We start from the raw sequence: 26,465 nt of genomic DNA, 5'->3' as shown, positions 1-26,465 counted from the left end.
TGCAAGAAAATTCAAATCCCCCTCACCCACTGCTGCCTCTGCTGTGACCTGGACAGCCCAGGCTGGGCCAGTAGCCACAGAGAAAACTGAAAAGCACTTTTTGTGCCAGAAATTATCTTTTTATTACAGTCCAGAAAAGGTATTTTAAATATGAAAACCATCCACTGCATATATCTTGGACTACACATGTCCACCTGTACCATAAAATCAATAAATCTATCTGTCCTAGGCACAAGTAACACTGAAAAACAAATCACTGACATTCAAACATTTGGGTGGAAAATACCTGCAAGGAGAGGAGACATATGAAGCCTGAAGTCTTAAGCAGACAATGAGACTGTCAGGGTGGTCATCAGATGCATCTCTTCCTTTCCTCTGTGCCAGTTCAGGAGCCAGGCTGAAAGGACAGCTAATCTGAATGATCTAATAGCTGCCTAAAACTACTCAAAGGGTATTTACCAAGATAGTGGAGACAAACTCTTCTCCATGATGCTACATGACATAACAAGCAGCAGCAGTGACAGTCTTGAAAGGTTCAGGAAAGTGAAAAAAAGTTCCACTGGTAGGGTAATGCAGGACCAGACCAGGCTGCCCACAGAGGCTGTGAAATTTCTGTCCTTGGAGGTTTTCATCACCTGTCTGGAAAAAAAGTCACAGCTGACCTGCTTTAGTGCTGGCCACAGTCCTGGGTCCAGCAGGAGGCTGGACAAGATGACCTCCAGAGCTCCTTTCCAAGTATCACTCACTGCATGACTCCTGGGCTTCCATCAGATCATTTATTTCCAGCTAAGAGCAAGCACAAGTAAAGGCAGTGCCATGGCCAGAGTTTGTGAGACAAAGATCTTCAGAACCAAAAAAATCCCCATTGAAAGTATCATCATAGTGCATTAATCTGCATGCTAACACAAGGAAACACTGCTGCTGCCATAAGCTGCATTTCTGGACACAGAGGTACCAACTGTACCATAAGGTGGAACTTCTCAAAAACACCTGAAGTGAGCAGAGGACTGCATTTATTGAAAGCACCTATCAACAACTGGAATTTTCATTCTAACACAGTCAAGCTTTTAGAAATACATTACCCACTAAAACTGAACTGTTAATTCATTTACTCAACATTAGATCAGCCCCATAATTCTAAAAATGAGAATCAGCAAGAGTTCTCCAACACAAGCTAAGTTCTGCCACTCTGGAAGTAAAACTACAAAGCTGCTGTCATTCTCCTAAATCCATTCAAATATTTTATGTCAGACACAATGAAAACTGAAGTAACAAACAGAAAAATGGTAGTGCCTTTAAACAATCTCCTCTCTTATAACACCCATTCCTCCTTTAAATTGGCCAATATTTTTGCCTCAGCCCTTTAAGCCTCCCAAGCTAAAAAATATGTGCAGAATTCAATGCAAGTGACATACCACAACTCAAAGCTAGTGACAAAAAATGACTGCCATTTGAAATTGTGTCTTCCCTAAAGTCAAGTTACAAGGCAGATGCATATAGATTAAATAACTCCTGTAACACTAAGAACAAACAGAGATACAAACAAATAGAGATGTACAAACCACGTCACCCCCAGCACAGGGACTGTATGGCACATCCTCAGCTGATCACAAGCCTACAAGCCTTGCTCTGTTTGCTCAAGTGAGCCACACAGATTTAATCCAGACAGAAATGAAGCCCAACCCTGACAATGATTTGGCTGTCTGCCAAACAATCCTATGAGTATCATTTTAGATAATTGGCATCATAAATCACAGAGTCACAGAGTGGGTTGGGCTGGGACCTTAGCTCACCTCTGCCATGGGAAGGGACACCCTTCACTAGTCCCATGCAACCTGGCCTTGGACATGCCCAGGGATGGGGCAGCCACAGCTTCTCTGGAAACCTGTGCCAGGCCCTCACCACCCTCACAGAGAAGAATTTCTTTCTCTATCTAATCTAAACCTGCCCTCTATCACCATAAAGCCATAAACCCTTGTCCTATCACTACATGCCCTTGACAAAAGTCTGCTCTGCTTGTGTCAGCAGCACCTCGTTAATCCCAGCCACGGGGATTTGGGTTCTGCCTGGCTGCTGCTGGAACGTGGCCTGGCACAGCCAGAGCTGCGTGGTGAGGTCTCACATGTGCCTTCTGCAGTGCCCACAGCCAGGGCAGAGATCCTGCTCCAGGAACAGCCCCGAGCTCAGCACAGGCACTGCACCATCTGTCACTGCCCTCCCAACATCAGAGGTTACTTTGATCTCTGACTCAGAGCAGCTTTGGAGAACAGGGGCAGCTCGTCCCCAGCACTGCCTGCAGCAGGAAGCAGCAGGAGGGGAGCTGCTGTTCACAGGGAGGGAACAGCCCTGGAGCCTGCACACACGGATGGGTACCTGTGCTCCTCCTCGCTGAGAGACACAACTGCTCTGCAGGAGAAAATTGGGATCGAGCCCTGGCTCATCACAACACCTCACTACTATGAGGGGAAGGATTTCATCCCACTGTATATTACAAAACCCAAATTATGGGTGTATTTTATCATTTACAAGGAAGCCACAGAGCTCAAAGGCACAGTGAAGACCCAGTCACCTTCTCTACTCCCTGCTCTGAAAATGCAGCATTTCAGAGCCTTTCTCTGATCCAGGCTCCCCTTCCTCTGTCAACATGACCAGAGTTCATTGAGGATTGCTATGATAACACCTGTACAAGCTATATACTTTGGCCTCTGCCTGCCATTAACCCCTGCTGGGATGGCTGGTATTACTCAGCTTAGTTCTGCCTCAACATAAAAAAGTAACTACAGCCTTGCAGCAGCTGTACAATGGAATTGTACAGCACTAAGCACCTCTTGCTCTTTTGTAACCTTTCACCACTTTTTTTAGTCTTTCAAAATCTGAAACAGGTTTTTTAACAAAAGAAAAAACCCCTTTTCCATTAGAAAAATGAAAAGCAACTCCATTTTCTATGTAAAAGAACAACAAGAAAAGAGTAAACTGCCAGTGAGCAGGAAAATGCACAATCTTTGGAAGTGGCAGAACAGCCCACCCACACTTTAATGGATGGGTAGAAATCTGCTGCTCCATTAAAGAACAAATCCTGCTCAGGAGCATAAAGCAGATTTGATCTCAGTTCACATTTCATGCTTGCAGCTGGAGACAGCGTTACTGTCTGACACCCTTCTCAAATGTGCAGGATGTGTTCAGCTGCTGAGGACAAAGAACTCTCTATGAGCACTTTCAATTACTGCAGATATGACCAAATACAGATCTCACATGGCAATTTCATGGTATTTGATGTTCCCAGCCCTCAGCCAAATGAAATACATTTAACATGAGATTTGTCTCTTAAAATCTGTTGCCCCAAGTATGCAGTGTGTCATGGTCTTGGGGGCCACCCAAATCTTGGACAATCATATGAGCATGTCTGTCACTCTGTCACAAGCCAATCCCACCACTGCTGAACACCACAGATATCCTCAGAGTCTCTGCAACCACAGCCATGGAGAACACAAGGCTTCAGCTGAGTACCAGCTCTCTTGGAAACCCCCACAGATGCCTTGTTCAGCTTTCAACCCTGATGTAATGGCCAGGAAACCAGGAACTGTCTGGCTCAGTTTCCAGTTTATGTCACAAGACCTCTGTATGTATGGGTGTGCAGTTTTGAGTGAAAATACACCATGCCCTGCCCTTCCTCCCCTGCAATAATGGACTTACAAAAGATGCCATCCCATGCTGTCCTGGTATGAAAGACTTTACAATGGACTATTCATCAAGTAATCTTTTTCTTCTTCTACTCAATTATTAAAGCCTGTGACTTACACAACTGCACAAGCTCCAGCACTACTTGTTACCCCTTTAACCACTTCAGCTAATCATTCTTTTATGCTGATTCCTTTCTCCTACAAATTACCTGGGAATTGTCCACATGCATATTGAATACTTTAGAGAAATTAAGGCAAGAAATCTGCTAGATGTAAGTTTTGTTTATAGAAATGGCCAAATTAGAGAAGATATTGCATTAGTGTAATAGGATGGACCTTTAGTAAAGCTGAGTTTTCACACACACTGCTCACAACTGTCTGGGGCTGAGGCAGTAAAATGAGACTCCTTTAGAGTTATCTTCTGATTCTGCAGTCCCTGAGAATCTGTGATGTAGCTTTGAGTTCCTCAAGTCACGTTATTCCAAACCAGTCACAGACAGAGAACCAAATGCTACTTTGATTGAACAAAGTAAATAGCATCAGTAGTTCGAGTCTAACAAGGTGACACTTGCAACAGTTTGAGAGATTTAAATTTTAAAGAACATGCAAATTGACAGTCATAACAAAATCCAACAGAATAGGAATTTCTCTATATTAAGATTTAACCTTCTGCCTAAGCTCCTTCACCAAAAAAGGGTAAATAATCCTCTTTAAGAAGCCTTTAATGTCAAATTACTCATCAATCACTACCTACAAACACTAACAGAGCTACTAAAAAAGGCAAGCCCAGATGTACCTGGATTAAATGTTGTCTGAAGCAAAGTAAGATAAGATTGAAAGCTCTAATAGAATATTGAATGCAATTTCACAGTGCTCCAAGTTGCCTTCTCCACCTGCTTTATGACAGGGATCAATTCCTTACATGCTCAGGTAAAAAAAACCTGCAAACCAAACAAACCCAAGAAAATACAAAAAAAAACCCAACAAAAAATCCCCACAAAAAAACAATATAGTAAGTAAAATTCTACTTAAGAATTTGGAACAGTGCCTGAAAAAAGGCCCACCCCAAAACACACAGAAGTCTTTAAGAAAACTGGTCTTATAATACCAATTTTTATTCAAGATGGACTGAAAATAAATACTTACTATTACTGCACCCATCCTGGAAACAGAAAAAATATTCTTCTTGGTCTGTATAACTATTTTAAAATGAGCTGCGCCAGCTTATTTCAAGTACACATAAATTTGAAGGCAACAGAGAATGTATTTGTCATTTTTATGTCTGTGCATCCATACACAAATATTGTATACATAAACCATGTATATATTGTGCTGCCACCTTGTGAACAGTCTCTGAATAGGGAGGTTTAGTTCACACAGACTCAGCTCTGCCACCTTTATTCACATTTAGCTCAACTGACTTTAATAGAGATACTTTTTAAATGGGGATTCAATGTGACAAAGGAAGGCTGAATCAAGTGCTCAGTGCAGAAAAATTTCAAAGGCTGAACAAAATAGCTGAGTCTCTCACAATTTCCATATTCTTTTGTGTCACAGTTTATTGCCACAGCTATTATGAAAAATATGACTAAATTCTTTCTGATAAAAATATTGCAGCTTTGCATCCAAGTTGTATGGCTGTCTTCAAAACAGAATAAGCTGGTGTCTGTAAAAAGAATAAAAAATTAAATACATTTACTGAAAGGGTTTTGCTTGAACCAGATTGTGATCATGAACAGTAAGCACTATTAAAAAAAATCAAAGTAAAAACACATGCATGCCAAGAAAACCCCACCTGTATTTGCAGACTAATCTATCCTAGAGAAAGTGAAATTAAAATTTATCAACTTTTCAGAATATTCCCTCGACTACTTATAAATATCTTTTTCAATTATTCAGAACATTCCATAAATGTAAGTCAAGAGAAAAACTAGAGAAGTCACATATTCCCCATACAGTATCCAAGGGAGCACAGAATTTAGTTCAGGATTCCACACTTCCTAATAAGATGATGCTTCCAGCTCCCAACACTGTATGGATAGCACTTATTAGACTTATATCCAAAGATATTTAATTTAAACTGAAATTAAAAGAAAATCTAAAAATTTTCAGAGGACACCTCTTAGGAAAAAATATCAAAACACTTTAACACTTGACAAGAATTCCAACAGATTTAGTTCTGTCCTAGAAAAATTAAAATTTTAACAAGCAGGACATTCTTATATGGATTTTTGGGAAAGAGTATCAAGGGCCTTATTTTCTGCTTCTCAAAGAGCTACATCCCTGTCTCTAAGGAAGGAAAGAGCAGCACATGCACATCCTCACAGACAATTAGTCACCATTCTACTCACAGCTTCTGCATCGTGCTCCAGCCCGATGTCGTGGTGCTCCTGCTCCTCATCCCTGAACTGCTTTATGACCTGCAACAGCAGCACTCCTGAGCCTGCTTTGCACAGAAACCAAGGCAGCAGCACACAAAACAATCTGCTGCTGTCCATCCTGTGCACCATGGCAAGCCAGGGGCTCTCAAACACTTCTCAAAGATTTGAACCTCCAATTCAGCAAGAAGGGAATTATTTACAGCATTCCCCTAACCTGAAGTTCTTCTGGTGGTCTCCAAAGAAGTCTTTAAGTTCAAGCTGTCATTTAATTAATATATTGTGGTATTTGCTGGGTCCCCAGGACAAAGGAGGAATTGATGAACCTGACTATGTTTTTAGAAGGCTATTATATGATACTGTATTATACTGTATTATAGTATATATGATATCATAATATAGTATATATTGTATTGTGTTATACTAATGCTATACTAAACTATACTAGAGAATAGAGAAAGGATACATCAGAAGGTTTAATGAGACACTAATGGAAAAACTCATGACTGACTCCTCAGAGTCCAACACAGCTGATGGTGATTGGTCATGAAGTAAAAACAATTCACATGAAACCAATCAAACATGCACCTGTTGGTAAACAATCTCCAGACCACATTCTAAAGCAGCAAAACACAGGATAAGCAATAATAAGATAATTAGATAATCAGATAATTATTGTTTTCATTCTTCTCTGAGGCTTCTCCGCTTCCCAGGAGAAGAAATCCTGGCAAAGGGATTTTTCAGAAAATATGACAGTGACAACATATCACTATTTTTTCACTGTTTCAAAAAAAACCTAAAGCCATAGTAACTTTTAAGACTGACTAGTTTCACATCCCCACATTATTCTGACAATTTGAATAAAGGAATTAAGGTCCCTGCTTGCCAATCAGTATGGGTGTTCCCCTGTAAGCTGACAGACACCTGGGCACTGTCCCTGCCCAACAGGTTTGCATTGCTTTTGGTGTCCCCCCTACTTCTCCTCATACTGGCACTGTGAGTAAACTCACTGCCTGGATTTTGCCCTTTATTTTGTGCCATCTCTATATCTATTTCATTATATCATTATCTTCAGGGGTGGTATTTCCCTGGTGCACCTCAGCACAACCCTGGTTACTTCAGAGACAGTTTCTGCAACAATGGGATACATTGGAATAATCAGATTTTGCTACATGTTACACGATGCACACTGAACACACTGGTAGCCAGCCAGGCTGGGTATGAACCAGTTCCACCTGCTGCTGTGGGAACAGCTCAATCTGCCACAACCACTCACAGGAATGTGTCCAGTTTGATACCTAAAATGATTGTAAAGTTATTTTCTCACAGAGCTGACAAACATCAGCTCCTTACACACTCTGAGAGCATCCAGAAGTAGAACATGAACAGGGTGCTGGCTGGCAGCAGTGCCAGGAGGGCAAACCCCACCCTGGGTGTATCAAACACAGCGTGGGCAGAGGGGCTGGAGGGGGCACCCTGAGCTCTCCCTGAGCACTGTGTGTGGCTCTGGGCCCTACAGGTTAAGGAGCACGTGAGGGTAATTGAAATGCCTCCAGAGGAGGGCAACACAGCTACTGTGCAATCAATATTTCCTCCTTTTGTTTCCCCTCTAGACACTTCCTTTCAATTAAAATTAATCAAACTTAAAGCATAATTCTCTCACTTGAAAAGGAACCAGTGCATTACTGAAAGCATGTTGAAGATAATCCAACATATGTTTTAATTTTGGTGCTTGATCAATTTAGTGCTGCTGAAGGAAAAAGCATCCTTTTATTTTTAATAGTTTCTGTTGACTTCAGCATTCTAAGTGACAGAACAAAAAGATCCACTGTAAATTCTAAAAGCATATTATTTTTAAAAGACTAAATCACATCAGATAATTCAATTTGTTTACCTACTTTTAAGTCATGGTTAAATACCTGCAATAGTTCTTTGTACTTTTCTGGATCCTCCTCTATCAGAGTTCTGATCTGGTTGTTGTAGTGCTCTGATATACTCTCTTCCACAGCCACTGTGCAAGCCATTGCACCCTTCTTCCCAAGCAAAGCACTTCCAGCCCCTGGGATTGGGGTATCAGACACATGAATACAATGAAATCTGAAGCAAAACAAATAGTCTGACACAATTGAAGACTTCATAAAACAACAATAACAGTAATTATCCAGACTCACCTAAAACAAAACCTGCTACGTTCCAGAAAGGCAACAGAACAGTAGGTCGAACTCTGTATGCAACCATGAGCTCATTGAACTTTTTCAGGTGGTTTTTTTCTTGATTCCACATTTGCTGCAAAAGAGACAGACCACAGAGAAGCATAAAACCACAACAGGTAAATATTTTCAATAAAACTAATAAAAACCAAACCAGCTCAGGTACATACGCAGTGATAGCTGAGGTAATACTGTAACAGCACAAAGAAGAAATGGTGGAGGAAGGCAGGTGCAGATCGTTATAAAAAGGACAGAGAGGAGAGGATAAAAAGATAACATAAAAACATATTTGCAAAATAGGGCAACACTACAGCAAATGCAGCATCATAACTCCCTTACCAAGTACTCCCTGCACTCTTTATAAACCCGCACGTGTGAAAGCGTTCAGAAAAAACCGGACAATAATCTTGCCATGAAGGCTACGATGTTTCAGCATCCCCGGGCGCTGTTACCCACACGCAAAGGGAGCAGAGCCGCGGGAATGGCTGACCTGGATGACGGGTCCCACGCTGGACCTGCCCAGCACGGCCATCTGCCCCGCATAGATGCGGTTCGCCCCGTACTCCCCGGCATGGTCCACGCGGATGATGCGGTCTATGACGGGCTGGGGGATGCCGTCCTGCGCCACCCGCGAGCTGCACGGCCTGAGGGCGGCCCCGGCGCCGGGCACAGCCCGCACACCTGCCGGAGAGACAAAGGTGACGCCGGCCGGTCCCGGTCCCTGTCCGGGACGGGCGGGTGGACGCTCCCGCCCGCGGAGCCGAACGCCCTAAGGCAGCCCCGGGCGGCGGCGCGGAGGCCGGAGGGGCGGTCAGGGAGCGGAGCCCAGCCCGTACCCGGCCCGCAGCGGAGGGGCCGGCGCTGCAGCAGCGAGCACCGCAGAGCCGGGGCCACGGCCGCCGCCATCGCGGTGAGCGTCACGTCATTACCGCGCGCCGCCCTGGCACGGTTCCCATTGGCCCTGGCACGGTTCCGATTGGCCCCGCCCAGCCACGGCACTGGACAGCGCAGCTGTCAATCAAAGCCCGCTGCGTGGTTGCCATGGGAGCGAGGGGCGGCCCCTAGCGGGCGAGGAGGGAACTGCGGCGGGAGCGGCGCTGAGGGCGGCCCCCACGGGCACAGCAAGGGAACGGCGCCAGGCGCTATGATAAAATAAATAGCGTTTATTATAAATAGCGTTTATTGAACGGTCATTCCTTTAAAATGAGCACAGAAATCATTCCAAAATATTATATTAAAAAGATAGTGTTTCACATTAACTAAGAGCGGACTAACGCAGATTTCAAACAATAAAAGTTTTGTACAAGAAATCCTTAATCACAGTCTTCAAATAAAGGACTGGGTTAGTGGCCTACAGGGACACACGGCTGTCTCATACACACGGTCCCAGCAGTTCAGGTAAGACAGATAAAATGAGAAATTAAGGGGTACTGGCACACTATTGCCAAGCAATAATTTAACTCTGAAATATTCACATTTTAAAACACATAGACCAGTAGTCAAGATGTTCATACAAGAACAAAAAACAAATAATAATGACTTAAAACATTAAAAAAAAGAGAGAGCCCCTCCACAGCAGCAAGGCTGGTGACCCAGTAGTGCTGTGCCTGCTGGCTTTTTCCTACCCCAAGTGTTTATTCAGAGCTCTTTTATCAGTTTGTTATCTCTGAACCATTTTATGATCAGTTATCCAGTGTTCAACTGCTCTTTCTCCTTCAGACCAGCATAAATGGCAAACCCTCACCTCTAAAAATATAGATTTCAAACCCATGCCATACTTTCTTTTCCTATGCACTATTTCAACATACTTCCATATATACTTGTTTTTAAAACCAAAGCAAATAAAAGGCATTGAAAACAAATAAAACCATACCTTTTCCCTCTCTCAGGATTCTTATAGTGTAATGTGTAAAAACAGTACAAAAAGGTTTCAGTCCTGATCACATTTTATGCAAACTCCCTGAAAAATAGGGATCAAATCCCAACAACCCTGAAGCTGTATGACCGTAAAGTATCCTTTTTTGAACAGCTCTAACACGGTATAAATCAGCTGAATTTCCAAGTTTTGGAAACGTTAAGCCTCAGACCACAAGCACCCATTACACAGACCACAGTCCCAGGGTGCCAGTCAGCTGCTCAGGTTTTAGAAGATGCAAATACTTCTGCTCTTATCTTCTTGTTCTGGGAGTTTCAGGAAGTCAAGTTCTTTGGGCTTGCGTGGTTTTCAAGGTTACTTCTGAGCTTCTGTTATTTTTCTGATTAGGAACATCTTGTCACGACTTTCCTGGAAAGACAGAAGAACAAGAATGCTCCTTGTGAACAGTGTTAATACAAGTCATCTACAACAGCTCATTTCTTCATTAGAAATAGGTGCACTCACCAATTGTACTCCCCATGCACACTCTCAACTGCCTGAACAATTTCAAGCTCACAACAGCCTTGACTTCCTTTATCTCACCTCAGGTTACACACTAACAGTTCTGCATTGAGCGTAGTAAAAACATCTCACACACCTCAAATTTAAAACCATGCTTCCAGGAAGCTGAACAAGAGCAAGCAAACGAAAATAAAAATCACAGAAGAATTTTTACAATTCCCAGCTGATTTGTGAGCACTTCAAAAAGCAGGAAGGCTTTTGTTCCTAAATTCCTCACTCCTGAAAAAGCTCCCCCCCCCAGTAAGTGTTTTTCTGCACACAGGTTGTTAAATGCCATATCTGAAAGAAGCACATATCCAGAAATGGGCTATTCAATAAGAAAGTGAGAAGTCTCACTGCTGAGTTCTAACTCCAGCAGTTTGTCAGATCACAGCACACGAATGCTGCCAAACCTGGCAGCGGCTTGGGATGGCCACAAAGCAGCATTTCTGCACGGGCACCTTCTCCAAAGGGCTCTCAGTCCTGACTTGTTCCACTTTCAGTACCTGCTCAAGCACTTCTGGGCCTGCACTCAAGAGCAAGACCAAAAAGATGCAGCAGAAATACAGACCTGGAGGGCAGGGTAAGGAGTTGGGTGCCTGTTTGTGAGGGCAGAGAAGGAAACAGAAGTGGAGGTTGTGCAAGATGGTGGAGAGGACAGGAAACACAGGATTCAGGCTCTTTGGCAGAAAAAAAACATGCAGATAATTGGATTTAAATAAGGCAACAGATGACAAACAGGGACACAGCTTCTCAGGGGCACATCTCTTGCATGTGTGTTGCCTGATATAAACAGACCTTGTTGCAGTTGCACCTGGTACCCAAGAAAATCAACTCCGCTGAGAAATACCACAATGCTTTGGTTATTTTTTCTGGGTAATTTGTAAAACATTCTTTTCTGCCTGTTGCAAACACCAAATATCCAGAAGACTATGAAAACCAATATTCCTCTCATTTCTGTACCCCTGAAGTTCTCTTTGTTGTGTGAGTAAAGTGTTGGGTCAGATCTTACCAAAACCAGTTGTTCTCTCAGCTGTTCAACCACTCGTTTGTGTGCTCGAGCCAAGGCAATAACATAGAACATAATAATGCTGTAAACAACAAACAAAAACTGAGAACATAATGATGCTGTAAACAACAAACAAAAACTGAGAACATAATGATGCTGTAAACTACAAACAAAACCAGAGAATAAAATGATGCTGTAAACAGCAAACAAAAAGGGAGGACTTGAGATTTTCTGTGCATGTAATAACAAGCTCAGTTCAGGAGAACACATAAATGTGTGCTACAAAAAGGAAGGGCTGGGTGGAGTCCTAAATAAGCCACGTGGTTTTTCAAGCATAGAAGTTTGAGAAAGCATCAGGTAATAAGGCTCCAAAATTTGCAAACAGTTTAACTAAACTGAAATGCAAAAAACTCCATTTAAACTTAAGAAAAACACCTCTTTTTATTGGAAGACTGACCAGACCCTGGAACAGTGTTGTGCAGGCTCTGTATCTTTGGAGATACTGAAAATTTAACTGGGTATGGCTCCTGCTCTACTTGACCCTGTTTTGAACAGGAGAATTGAGTTAAACACTCTCTGCAGGTGACATCCAACCTTAAAAATTCTATGATTCTATACTGAGTTTTATCTTACAGAATGACTGCTTTGGGAGTTTTGTTTTTTCAGACTGGGGTTTGTGGATAGGAGTAGTGACCACAGGGCTTACAGTACTAATTTGCAGAGGATTCACAGTTAACATTTTTGAGAAGGACATGGTTGAATATGGGATGTGCAAGAGGAAATGGAAGCTGATGAATGTGAACACATGGGCAAAGACAAAAGGGCTGAGGATTCCTATGGGTTTTGATGCTTTTGACTGCAAATGGAAAATCTGGCCTAACAGATGCTTGATAGGAGTTCAGTAAGGAAGGAAATGAAGCTGAATAAGGGAATCAAATCTTCACAGTACTCACCAAAGGATCACAAAAAAAGGCACTGCAAAGGCTTCTGATGAAATGCCAAAAAGGAACTGCTGCAGGCCTGTTGGAAACTGAAGTATTGTATCTGGAATAACTTCCCATGAAGTGTTAAAATTCCTGAATGGCCCACAAGCCTTGGAAGAGGGGATACTGTCAAAGAAGCAGAACAGAAAGATATTACACCAAAATGTAAAGATAAAATAATCCAGCACAAACCCAGCACCAGTTTGGTGATGCAGTAAGTGTCCTATGTCTATAAAACTGTAATTTTTGTTTTCCTGAACTAAGCTGTAAGTTTATGTGTTACACCCTATAGATTTTATTACATTAATCATTCTAAAGTTGTGTGTGTGCTTTTACAGAACTGACAAGCTTGGAACAAGTTTCAACTTCACAGAACTTAAAATTGTCACTTACCGTGCTATGCTGAATCCCACAGGGACAAAAGCCAAGAGGAGCCCAATCAACAGCACCACCAGGAAGAAAAAGTTGGAACTTGATGCCCTTACAGGCCTTGCTGCAGGTTTACGTGTGTGTATCAAAACAATCTGAAGAGGGAAGGTGAGTGAAACTGTTACCAGCACATCTATCCAGAGATACACCCAAATATACTTCCCCCAGCAACTGAATTTTCCATTCTCTAACATGCCACCACACAACCACCTCCTTTGATACGTATGGGCTGGGAAGGGCTAAGACAAGATTGCCTCACACTTTGGTATAAGTCAGTGTCTCCTAATTTGTGTAAGAATTTGATCCAGAGGACCTCACACACGTGCACAGAGTCAACAGCACCAACCATTTGGTGTAGGACCCATGGCACTGCTGTTGGCTTTGTTCAGCCACAGCTTCTCTGGATACATCCCCTCTTGCAAGACCTAAAGTATCAGCAAGAATTGGAGGCACAGAAGGAGCTGTGTGGTCACTGAGCAAAACTTCTGATAGTCAGAAATCACATAAACATCCAACCCAGCTTGGATTTTCCATTTTGGTCCCAAATTTTTAGCAGTTTTGCAAAATTTTGTCCAAGTTTTAAGCTGTGTTGCTAGTAAACAGATTACTGCACAGAAGTCTTATAAACTAACTTTGTTACATAAAAAGCTATTCTTTTAAATAAAGACAAATAATTTGAGAAGTAGTAATTGAAATGTGGCTTTGCTTGATTTCAAAGCAAAATTCTACTGTCTGTTAAAAGCACAAAACCTTACTGAAAATGGAATATCATTGGCTCAATCCATCCACTGCATCTACAGGTGGTTTTAGGGTTTTTTGTTGGTTTTAAATCCCTGCACATCTATATGCCTGCATTACAAAAACCACAGAGATGTACTCAATTCTTTATCAAGCACATGCCCTCATTACCTTTTTAACATAAAAGATGATGAAGTATTTTATAGTTGCTATTGCAGGGAGAAGTGGTGAAAAGAAGGTTCCAATGAAGCAAATAGTCTGCCCATAAATGATTTCCAGGACACTGTCAGAAATTGCAAATTCCTTCTCTCCAAACCACTGAACAAGCTTCCAAGAGCAATGAGTAACTAACAACCTGAAACCAACGAATATTTTTAGTCCTAAACTGAAGTTGTAGAATTGAGATGCATTCTAACACATTTGAAACATACACAACTTAGCATTGAAGCATTAGACAACATAACAGAAAAGGTCTGAAGCAAAAAGCTCTCAAATATCAAAACCTATACAGCCACGTGAATAGCAAACAGGTGCTCAAACCACCAGAAATATGTTTGTGCTTTATTTTTAAATTAGTAATTTAGTTAGCAGTATGGGGAATTTAAAGCAGAAAAAAGAAAATGTGTTTCATATGTCATTTGTAAAAATATGCTCAAAAAGCAGAGATACATACTTTCTGGGGAAGTCTACAAACAGGGCCACAGCAAGAATTACAATGAAATCAAATATCATCAGTTTGTACATTTCTTGCCCAACATCAGATTCCCAGCACTGTAAAAACAAGTTAAGAAAAACAAGATTAGAAGTCTAAATAAACAAGTGAACAATCTGTCTACTACTAAAGCAATAATCATCTCAGTTAACACCATGAAGGTTCAAATGCTATTAACTCCAATTTCTAAAATACTCAAGTGTTTCAAAGTTCCCATGCTAAGCTTTTCACTTTTTTTTTTGGTTGGTTTTGGGGTTTTTCTGTGAGGTGGGGCAGGGGGGGTGTGGCTGTGTTTGGTTTGGTTTTGGTGGCTGGGGAGTTTTTTTGGGGTGCTTTTGTTTTCTTTTGAGGAAAACCCATTTGCCTTAATGCCACAAAAGGCAGTAGCACAACATCTCCAAAACACAGCTACCTCAGACAATCCTCATGGTGGACAGAAAGTCTGTGCTAAGGAATCATCTGCCACTGGACTAACTCTAATCAGAGTTTTAGACAAGCAAAGGACAGATGTGTAACCACTGCACTGGTTTGCACTGAGCAGTGGGAATCAACACCAGGTGTAGCCTGAATAGCAACCCCAGGGCTCCTACTGAACACCTCTAGGCAAGCAACTCTCGTGGAAACAAATCTCCCTTCACAAGCTCAGATGATTAAACACCAAGATAAATCTGCTTACAGGATAGAGTTTGTAATTGTATCCACAGGGCTTACACTTGTCACTGCCACAGTCGGAGATCTGACTCCACAGTGAGAACAAGAGAACGCCAATATTGGCCAACCGCACGAAGACACACCTGCAAGAGAGGCAAAACCTAACTCCAAATGTGCCAAAAAACAGCCATTTAACACTTTTCTCACCTTGTACAGGAGTCCAAGGAAGCCTTAAAACACAGAAGGGTCATGCAGACCTTTAACAGGCAGCCAGCCAGATAATAAACACATTTCTTTCCTTAGCAGTAAGTTAAAATTGCTTTTGACCTTCCCAGCTTTAGGCTACAGCCCCTCATTTCTTTTCTCAGTAGTGTTCCTAGATCAGTCATTTCAGCTGCAGATCTTGATGCTGCAATGGGTTGCAATTTCCTCAAGTACTGTTCATGCATTTCCATTTCATGTAGCTTCAGGCCTTCTGAAGCACTTGGCCAAATCACAAATACAAAGCATGGACTTGCAGAGTTCAGGTGCTTCAACCCAGATCTTACTGCCTTAAGCTACCAAACACCAGCTCTTACACTGACACATCTTTTACCCCAAAACTTTTAACTTCTGCCTTTAGCAAAGCTGTGCTTCAGTCACTGCTGTACACTCACTTTTGCTCATTCAGGGAACTGCTGCACACAAAGCAGTGAATCCACAGCTCTGCAGCCACAAGTTCTCTACTGACTATTTATTCAGGTTGAAGATGTCCAGACCACACAGCTAAATGGGGCCAAGAAAAAAACTTGGACACTGAGATGGCTGCCGTGTACTGTCATCAAAACACATTGTTCCCAGATTTAAAGTTTCCAACTAAACATTGGCCAAACAATGCCTCCTTGGTTTCCAGTGCCAGCTTCTCTGCTTCTTGACATTTCAATGTTACAATATATATAGCCTAACAAGAACAAGTGGTTGAAACATCCAAAGCCACAATAAAAAGATCTTTACCTCAAGAGTGTCAGCTTGATTTCAAAGGCTGGTGTATACTCTTCAAATTTGATCAGAAATGCAAAGATCAGAGGAGCGATGAAGTTGGCCAGTGTGATCACCATGGAAGGCAAATACTGCACTAAGAGATTAACCTGGGAGTTTGCATTGCCAATGTCCTGCAGGAGAAGAGATGAGACAAACACAATGCTTAGAGAAACACACCTTCCTGAGCATGCTGTCCCCAGCTACACACCAGCCTGCCTTGCCCAGGATCCAGGCAGCATCTTTTACTCTGTCTTCATCCTCCACTGACATTTACATTGGCAACAAGAATCAACACCAGGTGTAACATGAATGGCAAACCCAGGGCTGATTCTGAACACCTCCAGACAAGCAAATTTCATCTCTCCTTTACAGGAGCTTGATCTCTGCTATCTGTGCAGTTTGCTGCTACACACCCTTGATTTCTCCTGCTCCTTTCATCAGGAACTCCCTCCCCCTCCAGGTAAGAGTATTTCTGAGCTTCCTTAAAGCTTCTGTTTAAAGAGGTTAAACTCACCAAGGTTTGTGTCTGACTGTTGCTAACCAGAACCAAGACTACCAGGTTTTACAGCTATTCCAAGTGCAGACACTTTTCAATTTAGTCTTACTGGTGCTAAGCAACTCAGGATGGACTTTCCTACCATCCTGACAAGCTCCTCTAACTGCTCATTAAGACAAGGTCAAGATATCAGCCCTTCTACTTAAAGCCCACAGTAAGTGAAGCTGTTCTTGAAGTTGTTCAGTGTTGTGCAGTCCTCTTCTCTGCCCTCAAACAGTATCTCTGACACATAAACTCATTTAGCCCCCATTTCCTGCTTCTGTCCCTGCAATCCTGGCAGTTTACAGAAGTTCACAGTTCGGTCCACCATGAGCACAACTTTCCTTGTGAACAGTTAAATCCATCACACCAGGAACTTACACAGAGGAGAAAAAATTTGTGGTCCCCATTTCTACCAGACTAATCAAACCTGGGGTCCTAGAGAGAAGTCAATTACTTTTGTGATGCTGTCACAACCAGAAGTTTGTCTGCTTTGTTCTTCTTCTGAACCACTCTTTCCATCTGCTTGTCCTGCCAGAGGTGAAACCAACTCAACCTGATTCTTTCTGCTAGTGATGCAAGAACATTTGCTTCTAAAAACTGCTGTGTGATCAAAGCCTTCCTGTTTCTCCACACTGGGTAATCAAGCCACAAGACAGATCACAATCTTCACTCTGCCTTCCCCTGAAGTGCATTTTTGCAGCTGACAGTGAACCAGATGACGTGAAACTGATCATGATGAAGTTTGATTTAACCAGGTCAGCTCTCACAGCCAGTTCACTGTCCAGACCCAGAGGTGAGCACAGTTACAAGGGAAATGCAGTGAGGGCTGCTCTTCTTGTCAGCTCCAAGGCACTCAACACTGAAGCCTCTGCAGCAATGGGAGACATCACTGGGGAGGCTTTTTTGGCACATGGTTCTTGATCTTTCCTGCTCTCATCTACTAAAAAAAAATATCTAAGTCTGTAGAAAGCATTTTCAGATCCCTGCATGAAAGGTGCTATATTAAGATACTTGACTCTTGCACAATAGTTCCTCTTGCTGTAATCACCAGCCTTCACCAAATCTGTCCTAGTCTCATTTCTTATACTCACATTGGAGTTTTCTTGAGAGAAGACAGTTACTCTATAAATTGAGTAAAAACATCCTGATAAAATGGCAATGACAATTATATTTATAAATATTCTCAGAGAGTAGATGCGAAGCTTTTCTTCCGTTCTCCTCTCAGCTATTTTTTGCTTCAGTTTTTCTTCCTGCAAGTCCATCTACAAAGAAAAGAAAAAAGAGATGCAGTTTTTTGATGCAGCATACAACACTTAACACCATGTCTTCTCCCCCTGAGAAGTGCAAATCTGTAGCCTGTTCCAGGAGAGTCAGTCCAGTGCCTGCCCAAGCACACAGAACAGAATGTCTTTTCTTTCACAAAACAGGTCCCTGCAGGGATGGAAGCACCTGTGTGCGCACCCTCCTCGAGCTGAGGGCTCTGTAGCCAAAGACAAGAGTCCTGCAATCCTCTTCTCCCTACTGTATCAGTAACACATTTCCTTGAGGACAGACAGTTTGCCTGTTTGTTGAGAGACTGCTCTCAGCTTGAAACTAAACTCTGAAATGGGTAAACCAGTCACTAATCTTGTTACTTCTGCAGGTAAGTAACTATGGTTCAAAATCCCTTCTATTCTTTATGAAGGAAAACTGGGGGATGGCACTGAAAGAAGGAAGTACAGTCTTGAGCAGCTTGTCATGTAAACTTGGTGTATTTCACCTTAACTGACAGGAAAATACAGTATCTCCTGTGAGGGCAATTTAACTTGGGCAAACCCACATAACACCTATATGAGAGTATTTTCTGAGGATTTATGTCCATCAAACAGTAATATTAAGGGGCTAGTTCTTCTAAGATGCGTGTTCTGGAGGCAAAAGTGTAGCAAGTGAAGGAAGTTCTGATTCTATGATGAAAATAGATGACTGTGAACTTCATTAGAGCAGAAAGCAACTCACTGTAATTTATGGAGTCTGTAATTACTGTTTTGTGGTTTGAAGTGGAAGCATCTTCTCAAAGGTAATATTTTCACTACACAAATCTCTGCTTCCAGTGTACAGAGGGCTAAAAGAAGGTCCTTGTTTTACCAAAAGAACCTTTCAGACTTTTTTCAGTGCTTTATGATTTGGGAAATCTATAGCTCCATCAGCATTTTGTATGTGCATGTGTGCCAAAGACACCTAGTGAGAATTTTTCAGTATCTTCTTACTGCAACAATACTCTCAAGCAGTACAAAGAGCACCATCTGAATTTTATTTCTCCCCAAACTACTCCTAACTGCACTGCATGCTTAAACCCCAGAACACTCCAACTCATCCCTGCAGGGTATTGCCTGCAGCTGGGACAGCTTTTCCTGTTGGACTATGCAGAAAATAACACAGGAAGCAGGACTGGAGCGTGAGGAAGAGGCAGATAAGAAAAGCAGCTACAGGCTGGCATGGGTCCCCAGTGCAAGGGGAAGGGCCAACAACATCCGTGCCAATCCTTCTCACGCTGCACCAGCTACCTAGAAAGCATGCAAGAGGATGTGGGCTGCACCCCCAAAACAAGCAACTTCCAATCCTTCTCAACTTTATTCCCTCACCTGCAAAACTGCACACATCTGTTTTAGCCATCAAAGCTGTATGAAACCAGAATCACAAAAAGCAGAAGTTACTCACCTGGAGCTCATATTGCAAGCTGCAATGTTTCAGCCGGGCTGCATTTGGGTCTGTAATGCAGAAGTCCCAGCCTGCAAAGACTTTGTTACAGTAACTCTGAAATGGATCTGCATCGTGCACTAAGTTGTGCTTAAAGCCTTCCACAGACCTAGAGAAAAATATGTGAGAAGATGTATTTTATGCACAGGAAACACACACACAAGGAACCTGGCTGATCAAAGACCCTCACAGTGAGCAAACTGTCACCTCTGCTTAGTACCAGCCAGTGTCTGGGACTCTTTCAGTGTGAGATTCTGCAGCAGCTGACCCTGACTGATACAGGTTATTCCCACCTGCACTTCAGCACAGTCACACCTCCTCACCTCACCCAGACCCAGCAAAGGAAACCGAGATGGCACAAATAAAACTCAATCAAAACCCCCTAAAAAAGTCCTCCAACAAATTCAGTATAGTTGAGAGGCTTTTACTTATAGGTATGCATACATATGAAAAACTGATACTTCAAATTGTTTTCTTGTTCCCAAGCATTCCAAAGGCTACTGAGGCACTGCACCCTCAGGCAAAAGACTCCCCATTCCACACAAACAGCTCAAGAAAACAGTATGTTCCCTTCAAGAAGGAATACAATCTAAACTGTACAACTACTAACAGTAAATAACACCAACATCTTTACCTCTTTATTATCCAGAGGAAACTTAAGGCAAGGTAGGCAAATGTAGCCAGCAGGTATGCCAGTGGCAAATTGTACCTCATGATACTGATCCATACAGCATCTATTGAGTAATAGCCATAAAATAAACTTGTCACTTCAAGGAATCCCTGTGAAAACAAAGTTAGAATAGAATTTGTAACAGCAGCAACAACTGCCTCATAAAATCCAACATGGCATTAAGCAAGTAAATTTTGTAAGTTTAAAATTTGAGCCCCTGGCAAGCTACAAGTCTGTAGCTTCTAAATGCCGCCATTGCCTTACCAAACTGTAGTGCAGGCACTGTGTGCTTAAAATCCCTCCCCTCTCCAATCAAAGAGCTGCAGGACACAGACACTGGGACCCTACACAGAGAGCACAATAGGCAGTGTGCTCCAGCATAATGAGGGGCAGCAGCTGGGGAGGAGAGGCACAGGCTGCAGCACGTGGCCAGCCAGGCCTTGTGCTCACTCAGTAAAAGTCAGTTTGAAAACTGCCCTTCTCAGAGAAAACCTACCCCAGTGATGCATATCCCTTACAATTTTTCAAAATTATCAAAGCTTCATTCCACAAGTAATTTTTTTTAATTTTAAATGCAACACGAGACACAATTTAAAAAACCCAACTAATTACTTACAGTGCCACTGAGCAAATCTTTGAGGTAAGTATAGAAGTACACAAGTCCCTTATTACCACTAGGTTTATAAATTGTGCAGATAATATCTGTCAAAAGAAAGGTATGAAAAGTCACTCAAGTGGTAATGCCCACTGACCTGCAAGATCACGTTAATTCAAACATGCCACACTCTTATAAAAAGGCTTTCCTTTTTTTCTGGGAAGTGGAGAAGAAGCTGATGGAAAGGGGGAATCTTACAACAGCTGTATATAGAGAAGATGTTTACCTATGTTCTTTGGAGGAATATAAGCAATGGTACTGTTGAATAATCCAAATGTAGAAATTATGGTGGGAAGAACAACAAAACTGAACATCAGGATAAAAATTATGAAGTTCAGCAGGACCAGAAAGCGCAGGAAGGAGAAGTAGGACTGGATACCAGTACCAAATTTCCCTGGGAATAAAAGAAACATGTGCCAATAATTAAGGTGATAAAACCATTGAAAATACAGAGAGAGCAGATTATAAAATCAGTTTCACTGAACCAAAGAAACATTGTTAAAGCTAGTTTTAAGTACTACAGACTTTTAGCAATATAACTGAAATGCAGGTTGGACATATTAATAATTTTTTCCAATATATTTCCTTCTATCATATAATGGATTTTACATTCAGCAATAACAAGGTAAGAAAGTAACTTAAGCACATGCAGTTATATCTGACACTATGCTCACACAGGTAAAACTGCCAATAACAGAAGCAACTTTCCAGAGGAGAAATGGACATCAGACAAGAAATACCTTCTATGCTGCGAATGTCACGTCGCCAAAGCACCAGGTAAGATGACAAGCCCTTGACTTCACTGAGTGCTTTTTTCAATGATTTACTGCTAGTTCTTTTCCACTTCTCCCATCTGGATAAACGTTCTGTTTCAGCCTGCTGAGAGTCCCTAAGAGTCCAGGAATACAGTTACTGAGCACAAGAAATAATTTTTCACTCCATGTAACAGGGCTTAGCAGGATGGAGCCTGCCCACAGCCTTCAGGGAAATAGCTACAGACACACAAGCTCTCCCCATCTGATCTTGCTGGTAATGGAAACATCAACTTAATTCAAACAGGGCAAGCTGTCTCATGAAAAACACTCACCTCTCTTGGAGAAAAAAACAAATAAACAAAGAAAAAAAAACAACAAAACAAAATTGACAATGATAGCGTTTTGAAATATTTGCTGGAAAGTGTCAATTCAATGAATTTGAGAAAATATTTTTTGCCACCACCTCTGGGGATGCACTGTTCGAATAACAAGCTGCAAATAAACACTGAGAATGTGCCACTGTCTGTAATTTTTAAACAGTCAATTATGGATTTTCATAGTATATGAGTACATTTGCATTTTAAAAAATGCTGCCTGGTCAGCAACAGCATCAAAGAGAATTCTGAGTGGCTCAGAGTTTTTATTTTGTGGTTTCTTTTAAGAAACCTTAAAACCAGACAAAACTTCACAGAAACATAGCTTGAAAATGGACTTGTACGCAGCAAATTCTTCTCCAGCCTCTGATGCCACTGAAGTAGGGCAGTAGTTAAGTAAGTACCTATGAGAACATGATGCTGTGGTAACAAGGTTTCAGTTTTAACACTTGTAGTCAACCCCACTCATGTGCCCAAGGGATGCACTGCCATGTGCGCTGTGTTGCCAGTTTCCACATGGCTCGAGCATTTTGGCAGGAAGTCAAATTAAACCTACACAAACAATCAAGCAGGCAGCAGATGACCTCAGCTTTAAGAGCAAATACAGCTCCTCTCAAGAGATTTCATTCTGTGCAAACTACAGGCTGCAGTTTGCAGTGTTTTAACTCCGCAGAACTGTCTGGCCCCTGCTGGGTTTGCATTGTAAATAGAAGCGTGGGCTGCACATTCATCTGACTTACAGAAGTTGAGTGTTCAGCTCTCAGGACGTTTGTGCCAAGCACTTTGTGTTGGCAGCTGCTACACAAATGCAGATCACCGATCTGTAGAAGCGCCAGGAAGCCCCACCAGAATCTCTCAGTGCTAACATGTGTAAACAAGCCTGGGACATCGCAACTCCTCCCTCCAGTTCCTTTTTCTTGAAGAGCTGAACTTTAGATACCCAACTTCAAGTAAAAATTCAAGGTCTCGAGCACTTTACCATGACCTAGATCTTCTACTGTTTCTTGTGTACAGCCTATAGAATTGAACGCCAGGGTCAGGCTGCTTGCCACCGCTCTTGCAATAGAGTAGCTCTTGTTCTCCCTGGAGTACCAGACATTAGTTGTACTTCCACCTCTCTTCTGGTTCATAACTAGAATCTATACTGAACCAGTGTACCTGATTTAAAGGTGGAGCTGTATTCTGACAGTGCAAAACCACATCCTGTATCACTGTCCTCAAAGCAGCTTTCAGCCCAGCAGTGAGACATGAGAGAACAAGCACTGAAATTCAGGCGGGGCAAAGCAAGGTCTTTGCAACCCGTCCCTCCCGGGGGTTACCACCCGGGGGGCAGGAACAGCCCACAGGAAAGAGTCATTTAAAAAGGAATGGGGCGGGGGGAGAAGATAAAAAGAAGCAAAGGTCCTGGGAAGCTTCCTATCAACTGTACAGAGCCACAGCAGAGAGAGCACTGCATTGTGTAAGAGCAGCTAAGCAGACTCAAGAGCAGCAGCACTCGCATAGCAGCGGGGGGAGGTGTGTGTGTTCGTGCAGATAACTCACAGTGACCCTTGAAAGCACAAAACTCTGAGAGAAAAAAAAAAGTACCAAAAACCCCACACGAAAAACGGTGAGAATGCGTTTGTTTGCTACAGTTAATTCTCAGTTCTGCCTAATTTCTTCCAATTCAACCTACTTCTGTCCCCAGTCAGCCACACCCTCGTGTCAGCCAAGAGCACTCGGGCACCTTCGTGTCAGAATCACATGCCACAGGGTGAAACAGACACAGCCGAGTTCTCCTCCACCCTTCCAGCGCACCTGGCTTGTGTTTAGGAAAAAGTCATTTAAAAAAACCAAATCAAGGAAGAAACGCGTAAAATTAACCTTGCTCTCCTCTTGTCTGCCATGCACACCGGGCGCTCTCGGGCAGGGCGCTCAGCCGGCCCTCCGCTCTCCTGCGGCAGCGCCCGGGCCGCGTCCCCGCGGCTGCCGTTGGTGCCCAACGGGGCCGCCCGGCGCTCCTGGGTGCCCCCGCGGCGCCTCCGCGCTGACTGGCAGCTGGGCAGCTCCTGCAGGAAATCCACAGGTGCGGCGCCGTGCGGCTCCTCGGCGAGCAGAGAGAGCCCTGCGAGGGAGAGACGGGCGCTGCGGGTCGGGGGTCGCGGCACCGGGGCACCGGGACCCCGCAGCGCCCGAGGGGCGAGGGAGGGCAGCGCCGCTGCTCCGCTCCGCTCCCGCACCGTGCCTGCATCCCCCCGCCACCTGCGGCCGCGCTGCCGCCCCGCCTGCCCCGCGCCCTCACCGCCGCTGTCCCGCTGCCATCCCGGCCCCGCGGCGGCCCCCAGCCCGCTCATGGCTGCGGGGGAAGCCGGAGCCCCGCGCCGGTGCTGCCGTTTCCGGGCGGCGGCTGCCGGGAGTGGGGCGAGGCTGCCCCGGGGCCGCCTTCCCCCGGCCCACGCCCGCCGGGGGCGCCCGCAGCCAACAGGATCGCGGTTTGGGGCAGCCGAGTCTTTCTGTTCCTCTTAGCCCCGGCTTGTTTTAAACTCTCCGTGAAGATCCACGGCAGGGTATAAAGGCTCCTGCCATCAGCCCGCTCTCTCTACTAGAATGGGTTCATGCACCCCAGGTGCGGGCTGGGGGTGTTCTGGCTGCTGGGCATCTCTCACCGGCGTTTGGCTTGGAAATAAGTTTAGTTTCAATGTCTTCCGTCAGTATTAACTGTCCGTGCTGGTGTTGGGTGCTGTAAAAACTTTCAAATTCTCATGCTTTGTCAACTCCCATTAGGTCACAAGCCCCAGCCTTCAGCTTGTTCTGGGGCTGGACGCAGTGGTGCAGGCTGCAGTGGAAACAACACAGCTTTACTCTTGAATGTGAAAACTTGGTGTGAACTGGAGCAAGTAAGTCAGTAGATGCTGAACCTTTTTTCCATCTGAGAGCAAGGCGTGGGTTTTGTGTGAACTTGTAGAAAACGTCTCAGAGAAACTTATTTCTTGGAACAATTCTTGCCTTTTGTGTGAAAATAACAGAGTCTGTGATAAATAAAGAAATTAAGCCTCCAGAAGTCTCAAAAGCCTTACATGGAGGGGACAAAATTTATTTCTAGCCTTTCTTATTTTTTCTACTGATAGGTAAAAGATAGCCAGATTTTTCTGAAGATTCTTCATGCACTTTTTGCAGTAGTTTTAAAAATAGGTCATTTTTAGGCTTCAGAATGCTGAATCAGACACAAATGAGCGTGTTTTTTCTTTTAGCTGTGTGTCGTCAGCTCAGATAGGTTTTTTTAATTGCTTTGCTAGCAACGATCTATGTAGGTAATCTGTTTTCATAATAAAACCATAAAATGTCGTTGATAAAAATAAAAGTTCTCGAAGTAATTTAGATGTTGATGTTTGTAATCTGTGTTACCAGCAGAGGTGAAAGGTATATCTTAAGGGGAATTGTTGTGAAATACGCACATGGAATTAAAGCACAGCAACTTCCTTATTGCACTGAATGACTTAAAAAATCAACAAAGAAACACACCATAGAGGTGCTCTTGCCTTTCTGCTAGCAGGTTTATCTTTGGCAGTTGAACTTGATTATCTCAAAGATATCTTCCAGCCTTGATGGTTCTACAATTCTATAACTAATTTTTAGCTATTTCTGATGAGAACAACTTATAACTTGCCCTCATCCTTCCATAAGTCACTCTGGAGGCCTATTACTTTTTTCCCTTCTCCTTTTCAGAGATCTCAGAGATTTCAGAGATCAGGATGGTTTTTGCCAGGTGGGATTTTTTGTATAGCAAACGCTGATCCTGTGAGTGTCAGCAGGATCAGGGTGTTGGTGACAGAGCTGGACACCTCAGTGATACACATTTGCACAGGTGATTGTGGTTCCTTGGTTGAGTGCCACATTTCATGGGATTCATTTGAACAACTCGCATGTGATCATTCTGAAAAACTCAGGGGATGGAAAATAAAACCCCTCAGCAGCCTTCCTGAAAAATCATTTGATGCTGTTGAGCATTGATGCTGAGCGTGCAATTCATGTGCTGGATGAGAATGTGCATTTGTACCCACTGTTACTGGTGCCTTGAAGCCACCCAAGCATGAGCTGGCTTTGTGTGGCCCTAAATACAAATATTTATAGGGTACAGCTGCCCTGGGGTGTCATCTGGGGAGGCAGTTTCACTTTTTATTTATGTTTCTTTTTTTACCATGAAGAATACAAAGGGGAAAGGTGAACAATACACTTGAGGTTAATGACACTCTTTCTGAAACTTTGTGTTCTAGAGAAGTATTGTGTTAATGATCCCATGAGAACAAATTTAAATAAAGTTCGGAGGAATTGAAACAAGATTGACTTCCCCAGGAATTTTGTGAGAACATTCTTTAATGTTATTTTTTGCAGTTGAGAAAGCTTTTATGACACTTGGAAATGTTTCAATGAATTTTATGGATCACAGCAATCCCAGGTGGAAAAACAGGAAGACAGACAAGCTGAGGAGGAGAGAATGGATGATTCTACCAGAGCACAACAGTCACATGCAG

The 26,465-nt window shown here is 43.1% G+C and overlaps 2 protein-coding genes across 2 annotated transcripts; both read right to left on the bottom strand.

The window, feature by feature from the left end:
• Positions 1-4,924: 4,924 nt before the first annotated feature.
• On the bottom strand, positions 4,925-9,174 carry COQ7 (coenzyme Q7, hydroxylase). The gene is made up of 6 exons (XM_063171932.1): positions 9,105-9,174; positions 8,759-8,949; positions 8,230-8,344; positions 7,978-8,117; positions 6,032-6,100; positions 4,925-5,346 (listed from the first exon to the last, which is right to left on the bottom strand). The coding sequence occupies exons 1-6, from the start codon at positions 9,172-9,174 to the stop codon at positions 5,269-5,271; spliced, it is 663 nt and encodes a 220-aa protein (XP_063028002.1). The 3' UTR covers positions 4,925-5,268.
• A 242-nt stretch (positions 9,175-9,416) lies between these two features.
• TMC7 (transmembrane channel like 7) lies at positions 9,417-24,287 on the bottom strand. Its single transcript, XM_063171450.1, has 15 exons — positions 23,818-24,287; positions 21,566-21,714; positions 21,052-21,219; positions 20,787-20,872; positions 20,135-20,280; positions 19,462-19,609; positions 17,856-18,026; positions 16,200-16,357; positions 15,232-15,349; positions 14,517-14,614; positions 14,015-14,198; positions 13,070-13,200; positions 12,647-12,802; positions 11,697-11,775; positions 9,417-10,552 (listed from the first exon to the last, which is right to left on the bottom strand). Exons 1-15 carry the CDS (start codon positions 24,285-24,287, stop codon positions 10,499-10,501), a joined length of 2,316 nt encoding a protein of 771 aa, XP_063027520.1. The 3' UTR covers positions 9,417-10,498.
• Positions 24,288-26,465: the final 2,178 nt, after the last annotated feature.

Source organism: Melospiza melodia, chromosome 18 (genome assembly GCF_035770615.1).
Source record: "Melospiza melodia melodia isolate bMelMel2 chromosome 18, bMelMel2.pri, whole genome shotgun sequence".
In the NCBI taxonomy this organism is placed as follows: domain Eukaryota; kingdom Metazoa; phylum Chordata; class Aves; order Passeriformes; family Passerellidae; genus Melospiza; species Melospiza melodia.
The sequence above is the reverse complement of the archived record's forward strand: the minus strand, read 5'-3'. Positions and strand labels throughout refer to the sequence as shown.